The sequence below is a fragment of the Polypterus senegalus genome, chromosome 6 (genome assembly GCF_016835505.1).
Source record: "Polypterus senegalus isolate Bchr_013 chromosome 6, ASM1683550v1, whole genome shotgun sequence".
Taxonomy (NCBI): domain Eukaryota; kingdom Metazoa; phylum Chordata; class Cladistia; order Polypteriformes; family Polypteridae; genus Polypterus; species Polypterus senegalus.
Genome location: NC_053159.1, coordinates 176,216,346 through 176,235,353, shown reverse-complemented (window position 1 = coordinate 176,235,353; position 19,008 = coordinate 176,216,346). Strand labels below are relative to the sequence as shown.

The window sequence follows — 19,008 nt, the reverse complement described above, 5'->3', positions numbered from 1 at the left end:
CCACATTTAGGATTGAGGCTGGCAGGAGACTACCCTATATCACCAAGAGAAGTGTTAGATCTCTTTTATTGATGTCCTAGAGAGTTTTGGAGATCTGGATTATTTCCCCATATTGCCTTCTCTTTTTAAGGCTTACAAAGTTTAGTTCCCTTCGGTGGAAGAATACGCTTAGTCTCCTTGTCTTGCACATATTTTGGAGCTTCTTTGGCTTTCGAGAGATGCACTGACCATAACTTCACCCAGTACTGCAGAGGTGGTCTCAGAAGCACATTACAGAGTTTGAGCAGAACACCCCATTATGCAAGGAATCATTCATGTGACCTTGTTGTTTGAAGCTCCCGTTTTTAGCCATTAGGTCACACTTCCTTCTAACAAGTGTCATGGGTGGCATGCAGGAAGTGGTATCCCTGCCAGGATGGGATACCTAGCCAAAAGGCTCAGGTGGCAAATGGGCAAGAAAGAATAGTAGGGTGTTCACTGCATTAGCCAGGAGGGTGGCAGAAGATGCCGTTGAAAGAGTGGGCACGCTAGTGTCCCAGCAGGACTGAACCAAATAAAAGTACCCAGCCGGGAGGCCAGTGTAATGGAAAGACATGGGGAGGTAGCCTGTAGTCCTGACAGGCTTCCCTGGGTATGCTGTATCGCAGCATCCCGGATAAGGATTCCCACGTTGATACCTGCAGAGCATGCTGGGCTGCGTAGCTTTCATCAGGTGTGTAACTGAAAAGGAAACAACAGCTAACAAATATAATATGGGAAGGAGGAAACAAAGCTGAGGCAGATGAAAAGAGAAGGCCAGAATAGGTTAGAAGAAACAGCATTAGAGAAGATTAAAAAGTTACTTGGTGATTAAGACCTGCAGAAATGTGTGCTCCCAGGCTGAGAATTTAGTTTAGCTCCTTCTGTTTTTCTTTGAAAAGTGTCTTTGAAGCCCTGTGAAAGAACACGAACAGAGAGCTCAGTGTGGCTCTGAGCAACAAAAGTGATGTGTTCTTCAACAGACTTTGTAAGGCCTGTTGTCCTGTGAGGCAAACCTGTTGGGTTCCAGGAGGAGCTGCTGGGATTGATTATCTCTGCTTTGTTCTTCCAACGGGCTCTTCCCTCGCACCAGAAGTATTCCCAGGTCCAAGATAAAACAAGCTGCTCAACCTCATCCAGGTGAGTTGGGTACGGAAGACAGACACAGCTCGCCTGGGAGGTATGGAGGAGAGGAAAGAGAGAGAAGAGAGAAAAGAATATTTGTGTTTATGCCAATTTTAGAGCCTTTTTGTAAGGTATTGGTACAAATAAACCTTGTATTTAAACCATAACCTGTGTCAGTTTGGTTGTGTCTGGAGTTTGAGGTGCTGCAATACCCCCTACTGGTCACACAGGCAAATAAATTATTTATACTATTTAAAATATTATAGATTTATTTAAAATGTTTTAAGAAAAAAATACATACTGGCGATATTTTGAAAAATCTTTTTTTTCCAGGCCATTGTTTATCTGAAAACTTCTATGTCCGTGGCGATGGTACACGTGTATACTTTTTTACAAAAGGTATGTTGAATCTCTCTTTTTAAAAAGGTATCTGAAATTTGTTTGTTTTTTTTAATAGATATGGTGAATTTCATTTTCTAAAGTCAGATGAAGGGCATGACATATTAGACGGATTTTCCAGTAATTTCCAGTGGTAGATAGATAGATAGATAGATAGATAGATAGATAGATAGATAGATAGATAGATAGATAGATAGATAGATAGATAGATAGATATGAAAGGCACTATATGATAGATAGATAGATAGATAGATAGATAGATAGATAGATAGATAGATAGATAGATAGGAAAGGCACTATAAGATAGATAGATAGATAGATAGATAGATAGATAGATAGATAGATAGATAGATAGATAGATAGATAGATAGATAGATAGATAGATAGATAGATAGATACTTTATTAATCCCAAGGGGAAATTCACATAATCCAGCAGCAGTATACTGATACAAAGAAACAATATTAAATTAAATATTAAAAAAAAAAAAAAATGATGTTAGCATTTACTCCCCCAGGTGGAACTGAAGAGTCGCATAGTGTGGAGTGTAGCCTACATTTACATAATCTTAGCAAGTCCGAGACAATTAGTGGGCACTCCCATGAAGCTGGCAACATAATGTGGCATGCCCAATGATTCACTCCAACTAGTCCTTGACTCACTTAACAAAAAACCAAGCAGGACTGATTTTGTCTTTAGTCGTAGGGGCAGCTCTGTGTGCATGACAGCTGACAACCAGTAAATGCTCATCTGCAAGTACAGTGCATGCAATGCAGTGACAAGGAATAAGAAACACGTATGTTTTGCGTCTCACAGTAGAATAGAAGCTCATCTGTCTCACCACAATAGCTGTTAACCCTTTGTACGGCACCTTCTCTGTCAGGCAGCACTCTATTAGATGTCACATAAATAGGCAATTATGACTGTGCTGTTCAGGACAGCACACATTCAGTAAATTAAACATGCCCATTGATTTTCAGTCATTTGAACTGACCTGGTCCAGCAACAACATCAGCAACTGTGGTCAGAAGTCTAACATACCCAACAACTAAAAGTTGCATAATGAGACATCGGCTTAATTCAGATTTACTCAAATTTTGAAACTGAGGTTTGCAGCATACTACTTTGCGTATTTTAAATAAGTTTTTACAATTCAAATTGCATATTTATTGAACAGTGACAAGTTCATCTAGGCAAACAAGGTCACTGAGATGAAGAGATAAAAATAAACAAAAAGGTCATCAGTAAACACAGGAGATCCAGAATCACTAAAAACCAAAACCAACAGACACAAGCCGAAAATCATATTCAAAATAAAAGGTGTCAGAAACCAAACAGAATTTAGGCTTATCAGAGATGTAAAAGCGGTGCTGCGCAGTAAGGTGGGTGCTGAGTGAGAGGGGTCAGATGATGTCACTAGTAAGTGCTCTGTTTTACTTTGCTTACAGGCAGTCCTGCATGAACAGCAGAGGGGACTCTTCCTTTAGCTTAAGCTATAGGGAGCTGCTTCTGAGGGCCTTTGTAATCCACACATCACGGGTTCGTGGCTGCAGATAACACAGTACAGACATGTGACCCGGCATGAATTGTTGTGTGAGGCAATGGCAAAACAGAAATGCCTGAGAAGTAGACTCACACTTTCCAGATTTACAACCATCCTTTATAACAATGTGAAGACATTGCACGCTGCATGTTATCAACACACATGACTAGCAATGAATGTTATTACCTATAAAAAAACAAGCCAACACCCATAGTAAACAATACACAAAATTTACTTCAGTTGAAACAATCAAAAATAGTATGTTACATCACAAATGTATTGCAAATTTATGCACTGTGTGCACAATTATTAGGCAAGTGAGTATTTTGACCATATCATCATTTTTATGCGTATATTCCAACTCCAAGCTGTATTAACTTGAATGCTTATTGAATTTAAGCACGTCAGGTGATGTGTATTTGTGTAATGAGGGAGGGTGTGGCCTAAGGAGATCAACACCCTATATCAAGGTGTGCAGAATTATTAGGCAGCTAGTTTTCCTCGGGCAAAATGGGCCAAAAAAGAGATTTAACTGACTCTGAAAAGTCAAAAATTGTAAAAAGTCTTTCAGAGGGATGCAGCACTTTTGGAATTGCTAAGATATTGGTGTGTGATCACAGAACCATCAAACATTTTGTTGCAAATAGTCAACAGGGTCGCAAGAAACGTGTTGAGAACAAAAGACACAAATTAGCTGCCAAAGATTTGAGAAGAATCAAACGTGAAGCTACCAGGAACCCATTATCCTCCAGTACTTTCATATTCCAGAGCTGCAACCTACCTGGAGTGCCCAGAAGTACAAGGTGTTCAGTGCTCAAAGACATGGCCAAGGTAAGGAGGGCTGAAACCCAACCACCACTGAACAAGAAACATAAGTTGAAACGTCAAAACTGGGCCAAGAAATATCTGAAGACAGATTTTTTCAAAGGTTTTATGGACCGATGAGATGAGAGTGACTCTTGATGGACCAGATGGATGGACCTGTGGATCAGTAATGGGCACAGAGCTCCACTCCAACGTGGAGGTGGGGTACTGGTATGAGCTGGTATTTTTAAAGATGAGCTAGTTGGACCTTTTGCATTGAAGATGAACTCAAAATCAACTCCCAAACCTACTGCCAGTTTTTCAAGACACTTTCTTCAAACAGTGATACAGGAAAAGACCATGATTTTTATGCAGGCCAATGCTCCATCACTTGCATCAAAGTTCTCCACTGCGTGGCCAGCCAGTAAAGGCCTTAAAGATGAAGGAATAATGACATGGCCCCTTCCTCATCTGACCTAAACCCTATCGAGAACTTGTGGGCACTTCTTAAACGCTAGATTTACGGGGGGAAAAAAACAATACACCTCTCTGAAGAGTGTCTGGGAGGCTGTAGTCACTGCTCCACAAAAAGCTGATCGTCAACAGATCAAGAAACTGACAGACTACATGAATGGAAAGGCTTATGACTGTTATTGGAAAGAAGGGTGGCTATATTGGTCATTGATTGATTGATTTATTTTTTGAAATGTCAGAGATGTTTATTTGTAAATTTTGAGGTGTTTGTTTATTATTCTCACTATAACAGATGAAAATAAACAAGTGAGATGGGAAAATTTTCATTTTTCCTTTAGTTGCATAATAAATCTGCACACTAATAGTTGCCTAATAATTGTGCACACATATGTATTCCCCTGATGATGTTCACACTCACATTTCCGTTGTGAAACATTCAGGTTTCAGGTTTATTAACATTTTGGATTGACTGATAGCACTGTGTTTGTTCCATATTAAAATTAATTCTCAAAAATACAACTTGCCTAATAATTGTGCACACAGTTTATGTGTATACGAGACTTTTACTGGATAGGAAGCTAAGTATGACTAGTCCCTCTGTAATAATCAACATGAGGGATTTACTGGGTAGATAAATATGTTTGTTCAGTGCCTCCATATTGGTCCAGTCCAATACTACATACGTTCCAAGTGCTAGCTCACTACAGCTTGGTGTGCATTATTCACATTGCCTCATGTCTCGACGTATGTATTCATGTAGAGCAAGCTCTGTACAAGCGAATGCATTATGGATGTGTGTGCGTTGAAGTGAACGCCATCACAGAAGGATACATTTGCATTAAGTTAACTTTGCTCCTACTGGCAATGTAGCTCATGATAGTCAGTCAGTAGTAATCACACCACAACAACATTTGGAGGAACTGATCATTTTTCCAAAATAATAGCTTTTCCATAATAATACTTGGGTAATCTTTTAGAATTAGCAGACACGTTTACAATATATGTGATTTAAGAATCAGCACATTTTATGCGTACTAGGGGCTTCACTAGTTTTTATGTATTTAGTATGAACTCCCACTGAGTTGATATTTATTATATTCCTTGTCCTTTGACCATAGTGGGATGGACCCTTTTGACACTACAGCTATGGAACAACCTCCAGCCCTAATGTAGATTGAGCTCTGTATGAGCCAGTGCGTTACACAAGAGTACGCACTGCAGATAACGCCTTATTTTGCATTAAATCAACTTTGCCACTGCTAGCAATGAGCACAGATCACAACAGCAGTCAGTAATAATCACACCTCAACTGTACATTCTATAACTGCCTGGTTCATCTATAATTGTCTGGTGTGCTGCTGCCTCTGCTCAGGCAAAGGCCAATCTGCAGCACGTCATCAGAGCCTGGGAAAAGATCATAGACTGCTAACTTACCTCACACTGAAGTCCAGTATGAGTCCAGGGTAAGGAGGCGGGCTGCGAATATCATCGCTTATCCGACTCACCCACGGCATCACCTATTCCAGACAAGATTTATCAAGTAGTACTTGTTTAATCCTGAAAATAAAAACCAGTGGTGGCTTAAGGAAATATCTCGCCACTACCTTCACAATTAGCAGACCCGTTGTGGATGTGCACAGAGGAGGGTCCACGTCCCCAGCCCTGGGTGATTCTTTCCAATTAACTGATTGCCTCTAGAATCAACAAGCATTATGTTATGCATGGTGTGGGTATTATATTACTACACGACAGCAGCAGCGCCCCCTCTCAGCTTGGAGTGGTAGCACATACCTGGGAAGAACTTGAAGGGTGACCCTCTGAAGCGTATTTGTGACAATATATATATAACAACGTACTGCACGATAACAAGCAGTGAATACACTTGACTTATAGTTTTCATACTCTTTCTCTATACATTTAACATTCATTTGCTCAGAGGTTGATGTGCTTGCTGCTTCCAACTCTAGCGGCCCGGTTCTTCTCTTCTTCCGTCGACATCTTTTCACGTTAAAGTTGATTAAGTCAGTATTTGTGTTACAATTACTTAGTACGTTTTCCTTCATTTTTCACTTAAGCTGGCACTTAAGTGTTCAATCTGCCTCAAGAATGATTTAAGATATGAAGAGGAAGGGGAAGTGACGGCCAAGGTGGTAGCGATTGGAACGGCGCCCGTACGCATGTGTCACACGGCGGTCCTGCTGCCCGATGCCCAGAGTTGATTCCACAATAAAATAAAAAATGAAAAGAGTAATAAAAATCATCACCCCAAAAGTGGACAGTAGAGGTCACGTAGTACACGTGCACCAAATTTCAGGTCAATTGGTGAACAGTTTGTGAGGCTACAGGTGATTTAAAATCTTGGCCAGAGAAACGGACAGCCACAGTAGCATATTATAGAAGAAAACAGTGTAGCATACACACAATAATTAGGGATGTATGTTTACTTTTTCAACTTTATATGTTGTATGTGCATCTTAAAACAATAAAATGAATAACGAAGAGCAGTATAGTACCAAGTAGGGGGTGCTGCAAATGAAAGCAACACCCAAGGCCATTACAGTACATATTTACTAAGACTCCTACTCAGTCCAGGGACAATTGCCCATAACACTAGAAAACGTTTGTTTTTTTCTTTTCTGCAATTTTATTCTTTATTTTTTTTAACATTAAGCAATGATCTGACCAGATAATATGCAAAATGGCACTTGTGACATCAGGTTTGAGCACACTTGTGGCCACAATGTCTGTACTGTCATATAATGTATTCACCCAAAAACATATGTTAAAATAGAAAGAGACCCAAGGAAACAATATCATTAGAATTATGAATACCACTCAAAAGCCAGCTTGACTTACATTTTGAAATATTTTTAAAAATCACACAATAATGAAATACACACAAATGATAGCCAAAACAGCAACTAAACAGCCACGTATCATCACTGGAATCCCATCTTTTCACCATATTACTCCGGTCTTGCAGCAGCTTCATTGGCTCCCGATCAAGTTTCGTATTGATTTTAAGATTCTGCTACTAACTTTTAAGGCCATCCATAACCTCGCACCTCCATATCTGTCTGACCTTCTACATGTTGCCATTCCATCCTGTAACCTTAGATCCTCTTTCTCCACCCATCTGACCGTTCCTCCTGCCCGTCTAACCACCGTGGGGAGCAGAGCTTTCAGCCGTTCTGCTCCCAAGCACTGGAACTCATTACCTGCGGATCTCCGAAATATCAAATCATATTCATCTTTCAAATGTAAACTTAAAAAACATTTGTTTAAAATGGCTTCTTCTTCTTCCTCCTAATTATAGTGTTTTTGTTTGGTTTTAATTTTTAGATTTTCAGATGTTTTAAGTTGTTTATAATTGTGTTTTGTATTTATTTATTTATTTATTGTTTGTTCGGTGTCCTTGAGTTCTCTGAAAGGCGCCTTGTATAAATAAAATGTATTATTATTATTATTATTATTATTACTAAGAAGAAAGCTGAAACAGAATGAATTCATGCCTTTGTGCCTTGCATTACCCTGCATCAATATCTGGTTTTGAATGTTTCATATTTTGTTAGAATCAAGAACATACATTTTTGTAAAACATTGTCCTTTCAAACTCAATAAGCTACACTTTTGGACGTGATGCTAAAACAAAGAGTATTACTGTTTGTGAAGCCATGGTGTTTTTTTCATCTCATTCACAGAAGAGGTCCATGATTTGTTTGCTAACGCTGGCCTGAAGGAGATCCAGAATTTGGAAGACCGGCGGCTTCAAGTAAACCGTAAGAAACAGGTGATCATGCATCGAGTGTGGATGCAAAGCAAGTATCAGAAACCAGCGACATGACCATGTAAGAAGAATGACAGTGACTTTGGAGCAGAGACCTATAATCCACAGACCGACCAAGAGCGGCTCCGTAAATAAGACAAGGCTAGTAACCGGTCAGCATCGACATTCTCCACATAACGCTTGTTAATGGAGCAGCCTCACCAGTGCCCTAACGTGTGAGTGTCAGAAAAAGGTCTTTGTTATAAATAAATTATTTCTGACTTCACATCCAGTCCGCTGTGCTTTGTTTCTCTCATTCCATCAAATATAATTAACAACATACAAAGCACATCCCCTACATTGCAATAGTAAGGAAAGTTGAAAGTAAATCCGTTCTTTTAACTAAAACTATTATTTAATGATGACTTACAGACATGGATAAATTTGTTGATACCCCTCCACAAAACCCGCAATTATCTATGGAATAACTAGAAACTGGCAAAAGTCATTGGCACCCATCATTGTTTATTTGGTATTTAACAAAATCAGACTTTGCTTTAGAGTTTTGATTCAACAGAATATTTCAAATGAAAAAGGCACGGACAAAAATGATGGGACCCTTAACCTCATATTTGGTCGCACAATCCCTGCACACAAGCGATTCCTGGAGCTGTCCATGAGACTTCTGCTCCTGTCCACTTGTCCATGAGCAAACTGCTCCAGCTGGGTCAGGTTTGAAGGGGGTCTTTTCCAGACTGCATAGTTCAGTTCTTTCCATAGACGTTCAATAGGATTCAAATCAGAGTTCACAACAGTCCAATGTTTTGTTCTTAGCCATTCTTAAGTGCCTTTAGCTGTGTGTTTTGGCTCTTTATCCTCATGACCTGCAACTCTGACAGAGCTTTCTGACACTGGGCATGATGTTTTGCTCCAGAATGTCTTGATGGTCTTGAGATTTCGCTGTTCCCTGCACAGACTCAAGGCACCATGTGCCAAATGCAGCAAAGCAGCCCCAAACATAAGTGAGCCTCCTCCATGTTTCACAGTAGCTGTGCTGTTCTTTTCTTTAAAAGCTTCATTTTTTTCAGTTTTGTCTCATTTTTCCAAAGGACATTCTCCCAGATGCATTGTGGCTTGTCAATATGCATTCAAGCAAATCCCAGTCTGGTATGTGGAGTCTTCCTGGGTTGTCTTTCATTGAGCCCACTGTCACTCAATAAGCGGCTGATGGAGCATTCAGACTCTAATGGGCCTTGACCTTGGAGTTCAGCTTGTATGTCTTTCAAAGTTCTCCCTGGCTTTTTGAAAAGGATTTGCCCCACAGGCAGTTCACATCGACCAAGTCGAAGTACAAAAATTCAGTAATTGAAATATAAAGGCAGGCAATATTGCAGCAAACCAAGTAAATCAAGAAAGAGCATAACTCACAATAGTGTCCTGAGTGTCCTCCACCAAATGAATCGCAAACATGGAGGAATACGTCTGACAAAATTTCTGGCTAGACCTCTCAGCTTTGATAGTTTTAAATTCAATATTTCGTTTTGCACTTACAAGCAAAATGAAATAAATAAATAAGCAACAAAAACCAATTCCCTGATGCAATTATATTTTTACGCTCGCATTTCGTGCTCCTTTTCTTTCTTCATTGTCACAGATCACACTACTTTTAATTATGTGTGTATTTATTTATTTTATTTTCTCTGAAATATTCCTCCTTTCGCAAAGAACTCCACTTTTTCTTTTATGGGTTTGGGGGGGTTGTCCCTAACAGTGATGTGGTGGTGGCCCCACCTCTTGGAGGGTCCGGCCATATATACAAATGACTTAGGATAAAAAGATTACACCCATAGAAACTAAACAATAAATAAAGTAAAATTGAAGCAGAATATGTAATCATAAAATTATAAAAAGCAAGGCATGAACAAAAAGGATATAAAAAAGGAATTTAAGCCTAAGCCAATGAAGGAGCCCCAGCTAAAACATAAGAGAAACAGTGACAGGGATGCCCAGGTGAGCCGGAGGCTGATGTAGTGTGTGTCCAGCACTTTGTCACGGAAGGTGACGTCACGGTCGCTCTGCGCTGCTGTGAATTACAGGGGGCTATGGAGCCATCCTCCCGGCTCAAACACACAGTTATCATCTCCTCTGTCTTTGATTTCAGGTCTGTGAGCGGCACTTGTGGAGATATTATTGTTCAGTGTTAATTGCATGTTTCATAGCTGCCTGCGCTTTTGTTCCTTTCCGTACAGCACACCTACTGTATCATTCCTTTGTTCTGTAGTGAAACACCAGAAGCGTGTGTTGTGAAACAGATGGCGGCTTCACACAAATAGCAAAACAGGATTCCTGCCTTTCTGGCCTGTGATTTTTAACCCTGATCCTGGGGTGTATCTCTGTATTTACTAGAGCCAATTCAAGAATAATCCTAGACAAGAAGGCAGTCCATGGCCATCTTACAAGGGTCACTTGTTTGATTTAACAGATTGGCCTGTGGTCAGATCACACGTGCCGAAGGTTCATTCTGAACTTGTAGACTTTGAATCATAAGGACCAGAAAGCACTTCTTTATGCAGGGATTTATGGGAAGTTGTGACAAATTACCAAGTCGTGGAGGCATGAAACCTTCACAACCTTTAAGATGGATCTCTGTTCCAGGAAATTCAGGTGTGAAGACACATTGAAATAATTGTAACTACAGCAGGCCATTCAGCCCAACAAAACTCGTCAATCCTATCCATCTATTTCCTCCAAAATAACATCAAATTGAGTTTTTGAAGATCTCTAAAGTCCTCGTGTCCAGTCTTTTACTTGGTCATTTATTTCAGGGGTCTATGATTGTTTGCAGAACCAAAAGCTTTCTCAAAAATGACATTAAGTTGACTATAAAATGTAAAAACACTCCAGAGCTGAGGTTTCTAATTACAGCAGGTTTCTAATTTCAGCCCCAACCCTTTCTGTGTGTAGTTTGCACCTTCTCTCCATGTCTGCTTGATTTTACACTATGAGGTTCTCCTCCCACATGTCCAAGGGATGCTCATTCAGTTAGCTGGTGATGAATGAGCTTACCCAATAATGGACTGGCACTCCATTCAGAGTTTGTTCCTCTGTTGTTCCTGGATGGGCTCCTACTCTCCATGATCATGTAGAAGGTGGCTCAGACAGTGAATTAAATAAGTCTTAATACAGAACTAGTCACTTGGCAGTAGATCTGGCAAATATGACCAGACTAGCAAAATACCCACGCTTCGCAGCGGAGAAGTAGCGTGTTAAAGAAGGAAAGAAAAAGAAAAGGAAACATTTTAAAAATAACGTAACATAATTGTCAAAGTAATTGTTTTGTCACTGTTATGAGTGTGGCTGTCATATATATATATATATTTATATATATATATATATATATATATATATATATATATATCGCAAAATACCCGCGCTTGTCGATGTCGTGTGTTAAAGAAGTTATGAAAAGAAAAGGAAACATTTTAAAAATAATGTAACATGATTGTCAAAGTAATTGTTTTGTGTATTTGGCGGCAGCGTCACAAAGTTGTTTTCGGCAGCTGCATCAGAAAATGTACCACGACGTCTGACACGCATCCTTTTTACTGTTTTCTCACAGCTTGGATTGCTGCTGTCATAATGGGTTTGAGTCTACATATATGTATATATATATATACACATACATATATACATATACAAATACATATCTTCATATCTATATACATATATACATATCTACATATACACATATATATATATACATACCTATCTACATCATATATATACACACACATATAGACACATACATATATATATATACATATATATACCTGTGTGTATGTATGTATGTATGTATGTGTGTGTGTGTATATATATATATATATATATATATATATATAAACTGCTCAAAAATTAAAGGAACACTTTGAAAACACATCAGATCTCAATGGGAAAAAGAAATCCTCCTGGATATCTATACTGATATAGACTGGGTAATGTGTTAGGAACGAAAGGATGCCACATCGTTTGATGGAAATGAAAATGATCAACCTACAGAGCCCTGAATTCAAAGACGCCCCAAAAATCAGAGTAAAAATGATGTGGCAGGCTAGTCCATTTTGCCAAAATTGAATTGCAGCAACTCAAATTGTACGCAGCACTTTGTATGGCCCTGTGTTCTTGTATACATGCCTGACAACATCGGTGCATGCTTCTAATGAGATGACAGATGGTGTTGTGGGGATCTCCTCCCAGATCTGGACCAGGGCATCACTGAGCTCCTGGACAGTCTGAGGTGCAACCTGGTGGCATTGGATGGACCAAAACATAATGTCCCAGAGGTGTTCTATTGGATTTAGGTCAGGAAAGTGTGGTGGCCAGTCAATGGTATCAATTCCTTCATCCTCCAGGAACTGCCTGCATACTCTCACCACATGAGGCCAGGAATTGTCGTGCACCAGGAGCCACTGTACCAGCATAGGGTCTGACAATGGGTCCAAGGATTTCATCCTGATACCTAATGGCAGCCAAGGTGCCTTTGTCAAGCCTGTAGCGGTCTGTGTGACCCTCCATGGATATGTCTCCCCAGACAATCATTAACCCACCACCAAACTGCTCATGCTGAATGATGTTACAGGCAGCATAATGTTCTCCATGACTTCTCCAGACCCTTTCACTTCTGTCACGTGCTCAGGGTGAACCTGCTCTCATCTGTAAAGCACAGGGCACCAGTGGTGCATCTGCCAATTCTGGTATTCTATGGCGAATGCCAATCAAGCTGCATGCTGCTGGGCAGTGAGCTCAGGGCCCATTAGAGGACATGGGGCCCTTGGGTCACCCTCATGAAGTCTTTCTGGTTGTTTAGCCAGAGACATTCACACCAGTGGCCTGCTGGAGGTCATTTTGTAGGGCTCTGGCAGTGCTCATCCTGTTCCTCCTTGCCCAAAGGAGCAGATACTGGTCCTGCTGATGGGTTATGGACCTTCTATGGCCCTCTCCAGCTCTCCTAGAGTAACTGCTTGTCTCCTAGAATCTCCTCCATGCCCTTGAGACTGTGCAGGGAGACACAGCAAACCTTCTGGCAATGACACGTATTGATGTGCCATCCTGGAGAAGTTGGACTACCTGTGCAACCTCTGTAGGGTCCAGGTATCGCCTCATGCTACCAGTAGTGACACTGACTGTAGCAAAATGTGAAACTAGTGAAGAAACAGTCAGAAAAGATGAGGAGGGAAAATGTCAGTGGCCTCCAGCTGTTAAACCATTCCTGTTTTGGGGGTCATCTCATTGTTGCCCCTCTAGTGCATCTGTTGTTAATTTCATTAACACCACAGCAGCTGAAACTGATTAACAACCCCTCTGCTACTTAACTGACCAGATTAATATCCCATAAGTTTCATTGACTTTATGCTATACTCTGATTAAAAAGTGTTCCTTTAATTCTTTTGAGCAGTATATATATATATATATATATATATATATATATATATATATATATATATATATACATACATACAAACATACACACAGGTATATATATGTGTATATATTTGTATGTGTCTATATGTGTGTGTATAGCTTTGGTCACTGAGTGCAAGGGAAAAATAATAAAATATAGTCTATAAGTTATTAAACAGTAAAACATTAACGTTTTAAGAAGTACAGGTACATTGAGCACTACTGGAGTGGTTTCAGGTAAACTACATTTTAAAGACTGTGTAACACAACAGGTAAGTAACTAACAGCAGCTAAAATGTATATGGATCATCTCTCGGTAGTTGATCCCTTTTGAAAGGCGCTACACGACGGCTGTGGTATAGAAATTACATTTTCTATGTGAACGTCCAAATTTCTGCCTGTGGTAATGTGCCTTACCGGCATTACCAGCAATTAAAGAAAATCATTTTTGTGTCCTCTGCAGTGTTAAGAGAGAAAGGCTTTGGTTTGGGATAAAAGGAAAAAAGGTGTAAAGAAAGGAAAGTTGCCTTTTTCTTTTATATAGTATAGAGAGATGTGTTCGCTGACGTTATGATCGCCTTTTGGGGACAGTCGCGGTGGGTCTTGTGTAGACTGGTGAGACGTCCCAGCTGTTAATCAGCTGTGATGGCACTGTCAGTCCTCCACTCGTGTGCGTGTCTTCATAATCCGAGCTGACGACCTCATAATCGTATACGTGCAACAGAAACTACGAAGCGCCTTAATATTATTTTGCTGCGGTGTAGAAAAGGGGTCCCGTGTTTGCACTTGTCTGGGCTATAGCTCAGGGGGAGGATGAAAAAAATGAAAAGTGCTCACTTTGACTTAAGGCAGAAGCGCAGTCAGCGTCTCAAAGGCCGGCACAGAGAAGTAGTGTGTTAAAGAAGTAATGAAAAAGAAAAGGAAACATTTTAATTATAATGTAACATGATTGACATTGTCATGAGTGTTGCTGTCATATATATATATATATATATATATATATATATATATATATATATATATACACACATAAACATATATATACATATACACACATATATACAGTATATATACATATACATCTACATCACAGCGAAATGAGGTGAATGGGAGGGGAGATGATGACGTGACTCCCCCACCCGCCTTAACTGTCAATCCCCCACAAACACAGTCTCGGAATTTGCATAAGCACAGCCCTTCACCTACAATTTTAACTTAGTTACAAAGTGATCAAAACTCTCGCTTATATCCTCGTCCTCTCATTAAACTTGTATCCCGCATTACCCATGGGCATGACAAACGCCAGCGGCAGCCTGTCTATGAACTTAATTTAAACGTTAGGTTCACACCGTGCTTTGTTTCCGAAGTAGCAGCACTCATGAATATGGTATTATATGTCACTCGCTCGCTTCTTATTGTTTCACTGCCTTCTCAATTATATAATGCATGTTTTCTTCAGCGCTTTTTGGAGCTCTTCCTGGTTTTCTAGGTACTGCGTTGACAGTCAGTTCACGTGATTACGTGGGAGGTGTGATGATGTCACACGAAACTCCGCCCCCCTCGTCTTTCAAGCTCAACTCCATTACAGTAAATGGAGAAAAACAGCTTCCAGTTATGACCATTACGCGTAGAATTTCGAAATGAAACTTGCCCAACTTTTGTAAGTAAGCTGTAAGGAATGATCCTGTCATATTTCAGCCTTCTACCTACACGAGAAGTTGGAGAATTAGTGATGAGTGAGTGAGTGAGTGAGTCAGTCAGTCAGTCAGTCAGTCAGTCAGTGAGGGCTTTGCCTTTTATTAGTATAGATGACAAGAGTTTGTTGACTTTGATCTTTATCAGGAATGGTTTATCGGGAGCTTCCGTGACGGCAGACGATGTTTGACCAGAAACAAAACCTAAAGATCATGTGACATTACACACCTTTTCCAGCGATTTTCAATCGCAAAATTCATTTACATGATCTTAGCGAGTTAGGGCCATCAGTTCATGTGGTCTGACATACCCAGCAACTCAGTCCAACCAGTCTGCACCTCGCCCCTTGAACAGGTTTGATATTGTCTAAGGTCAATACAGTGGACTTGTGTGCATGTCCTGTAGGTACGATAAATACAATGCAGTGATGAGGAATAAGGAACAGTTTCAGGACAAAAGTGATGTTGCTTGACGTCAGATATCAGAACTCAGAATTACTGACCTCCAACTCGAAAAATGGAAAGAAAGCACACCTGAACTCGGAATTCCTACTTGCAAACTCAAGCCTTGTCTCTGAAGTCTGAGTTTGCCCAAATTCAGATTATGATGTCATTCCAAAATGGCGTCATACACCGCCAAACAGGAAGTGCAGTAACACTTCATAGGTTTAATTTGTTTATTAGAAGACTTTACTTTAAATGAATCACCTGAATATTGAATACTGAGAAGGTAAATGTTAACATTACTGGAACGAACAGTAGTGGGCTAAGCGATGTTAGCGTGATGTGCCCTACTGTTTGGACACTTCGCTCAATGGTTGCTTTGTGCAATTTTTTTTATATAGTACTAATTTATTGTTTCAAAGAACATAATCTTTTTTATACATGCCATCATACTTTTTGCACCTTTCTTGCTCATTGGTTTCTTCTTCAATCCAAACTCTTGAAGTATTATGTAGCGTTTGTTGAAACACCAGCTTAGTTGGAGGCATCTGTGTTTACTTTCCTACTTGGGTTGCTCAAACGCGACGGTGGTCGCAATTATGACTTCCAACTTCCTAGCTCCACCGTACATGCTAACCACACAAACCTTAACCTTAACAACACGCACGCCTAACGTCAAGTTACGGTAATCTTAACTGGTTATAGTACATGCTGTGAGTGCCATGATGGATGGATTGGGGTCCTGCCTGGGATGGAGGGTGATTCCTTGCCCAACAAGGATGCCATAATGAAAGAAAATGGAAAGACAGGCATTCCAGCCGGGTTGGTTATTGATACCTTTCCTGGCTTGGGCACCATAGCAGAAGGATAAGGGATGTCTGCTTCCAGGAGTTATATATCTCCCTGATACATTGAGTGGCAGCATTGCCTAGGTGGAACTCCTATTTGTACACCTGAAGGGCATGGTGGGAGTTGTAGTCCGAATGGTCAGCCCTCTTGGGGTACATGGTGGAGCTGCAGAGTGCAGTGTGCCTACTTTGGGGGGGCTTCTGCTTGACTCTAGAGTATTCTGTTATGTGGCACTGGAAGTACTCCCGAGTACAGCATAAAAGAAGCCACCTCATCTTCATCAGTGAGTCAGAGTCGGGAGGCAGAGGGCAGCACCAACCTGGGGGAGCGGAAGGAGAAGAGCGAGAGAGAGAGAGAGACCGCAGGTCTCAGCAGGTTGCCGCACCCACCACACGACGGATCCTCAGGATCCCAGATACTGTTTATTAATTTATTAGTGTAGACTTTAGATTTTGTATGTCAAAAGAAGGCATCGTGATTAATAAAAGAACTTTTATTTAAACTTGGAACTGTGTCAGGTCATGTTCTGCCTGGGATTTGGGGCACGCCCCCTGTGGTCACAATGTCAATCACACTAACCTCCCACATTAACAATACTAACTCCTAACTTTAAATTACCCCTTTATAACCATTTATAGCAAATATTCCTGGAATCACAAATTTATCAGGATATATTTTTAGGCTTCAGAGAGAGATTTGCTTTCTCTTTGGCTAACCCAAATCTAACCCTAACCCAAAGTTTAACAAAACTTACGTTAACGTTAAGTCTCCCCGATCTTAACCATGTATATCACATGCTAACCCACACTTCTGCTTAACGATAACCATGTATACTACACGCCAACCACACCAACCCCTCACCTGAATAAAACTTCCACTAATGTTAAGTCACCCCTGATCTTAACCGTGTATAGCACATATTAACCGTAACCACTAATTTAATAACACTTCCGGTTAACGATAACCATGTATACTACATGCCAACCTGTAACCTTACGTCTAATGTTAAATTATCCTTGATCTTCAGAGAAAATGCTAATCCTAACCCCTAGGGCCCCAATACTAATCCTTTGATCGCTTATAGTTCCTTCTTTAAAATGTCTTAACAGAAATATAGTTGTAGATTTTTTTGATGCTCAACTTCATGTAATTGTTTTAAATGCTGGATTTATAATCTCATGTTTTTAAATTGTTTAACATGCATTTTAATCTGTTTTGACTTGCAATTTTTGAATCTCCCGTAGGGGGCATTTTTTTTTTGCAAATTTATAGCAGATTTGTATGCATGTGTGTTTAGTTGGGACTTGTGTGTGTTTGTGTGTATTTGGGATGTGTGTGTTTGTTTGTGTGTGTTTACGTGTGTGTGCGTATTTGCGTGTGTATGTGTGTGTAGTTGAGACGTGTGTGTCTGTGTGTGTGTGTGTAGTTGAGACGTGTATGTGTGTGTGTGTGTGTGTTTGTGTAGTTGAGACGTGTGTTTGTGTGTGTGTAGTTGTGAATTTCCCCTTGGGATTCATAAAGTATCTATCTATCTATCTATCTAGTTGGGACGTGTGTGTGTGTTTGTTTGTTTGCCCCGTGATGGACTGGCATCCTGTCCAGGGTTTGTTCCCTGCCTTGCACCCTGTGCTAGGTGGGTAGGCTCCAGCAGATGTTTTCTGGTTGCCCCTCTCAGTCCTTCCCTTCTCTCTCGTTGTATTCACACAGACGCTCCACGTTGTGCAGACGCAGGTTTAAATGGTCGCACGTTAGCCTGAGAGCTGCCGCTGGCTCCTTTGTCATTTGCACCTCATTACTAACTGATGATAAGTTAAGAAAACGGGCAACAATTAAAACCAAAAAGTACAATTAAGGGTTTGGAATTGTACCAAGTGAGTTAATGGAAACTAAGCCCAAACAAACCTATTGCTTTAGTGGTAAATTAACGACTTGTAATTAAAAATTTGGTTAAAGCAAAAACCTGCAGCCACTGTGGCCCACCAGGACTGGACCTGAGTACCCGGGTCTCAAAAATTAACCCTCCGAGTATAAATTATATTCAAAGTTGAGTATTAAAAAATGTACAATAGACAGCTCAACGTGCATTTTATTTTTCAGCAGAATTTCAGGCCTTCTTGTTTTTTCCGTTTTTTTTTCGAAAGAATTGTTACTGTGAAGATGAAAGCGTAAAAATAAACCATAATGGGAGCAAAGAGAAAGCAAATCTCTCTCCAAACCCTCAAAATAGATCCCTGATAAATTTGTGATTCCAGGAATATTTGCTTGAGCACACAAACAGAACTTTGGGCTCCGGCTGGTTGCTATGGACACCCTCTGCAGGGATTAACCTGTTCGTGTGCTTCCCTCGTAAACGCAGGAGCAGGATGGACACACAAGCTGGAGTGAGCTGCGAATCTCAAAATGGGAATATGGCCGCCATACAAGTCCACAACGGTG

General features: G+C 40.3%; 1 protein-coding gene across 4 annotated transcripts in view; it reads left to right on the top strand.

Moving 5' to 3' along the window:
• The window catches only part of mettl8 (methyltransferase like 8), a 167,122-nt gene extending 158,747 nt beyond the window's left edge, over window positions 1-8,375 (top strand). For all 4 annotated transcript variants that reach the window (XM_039757613.1, XM_039757610.1, XM_039757611.1 and 1 more), the window contains 2 exons: window positions 1,477-1,542; window positions 8,064-8,375. In XM_039757613.1, coding sequence (XP_039613547.1) covers window positions 1,477-1,542; window positions 8,064-8,206 — 209 coding nt within the window. In that variant the 3' untranslated portion in view covers window positions 8,207-8,375. The remainder of the gene's footprint in view (window positions 1-1,476; window positions 1,543-8,063) is intronic.
• The last annotated feature ends 10,633 nt before the right edge of the window (window positions 8,376-19,008 follow it).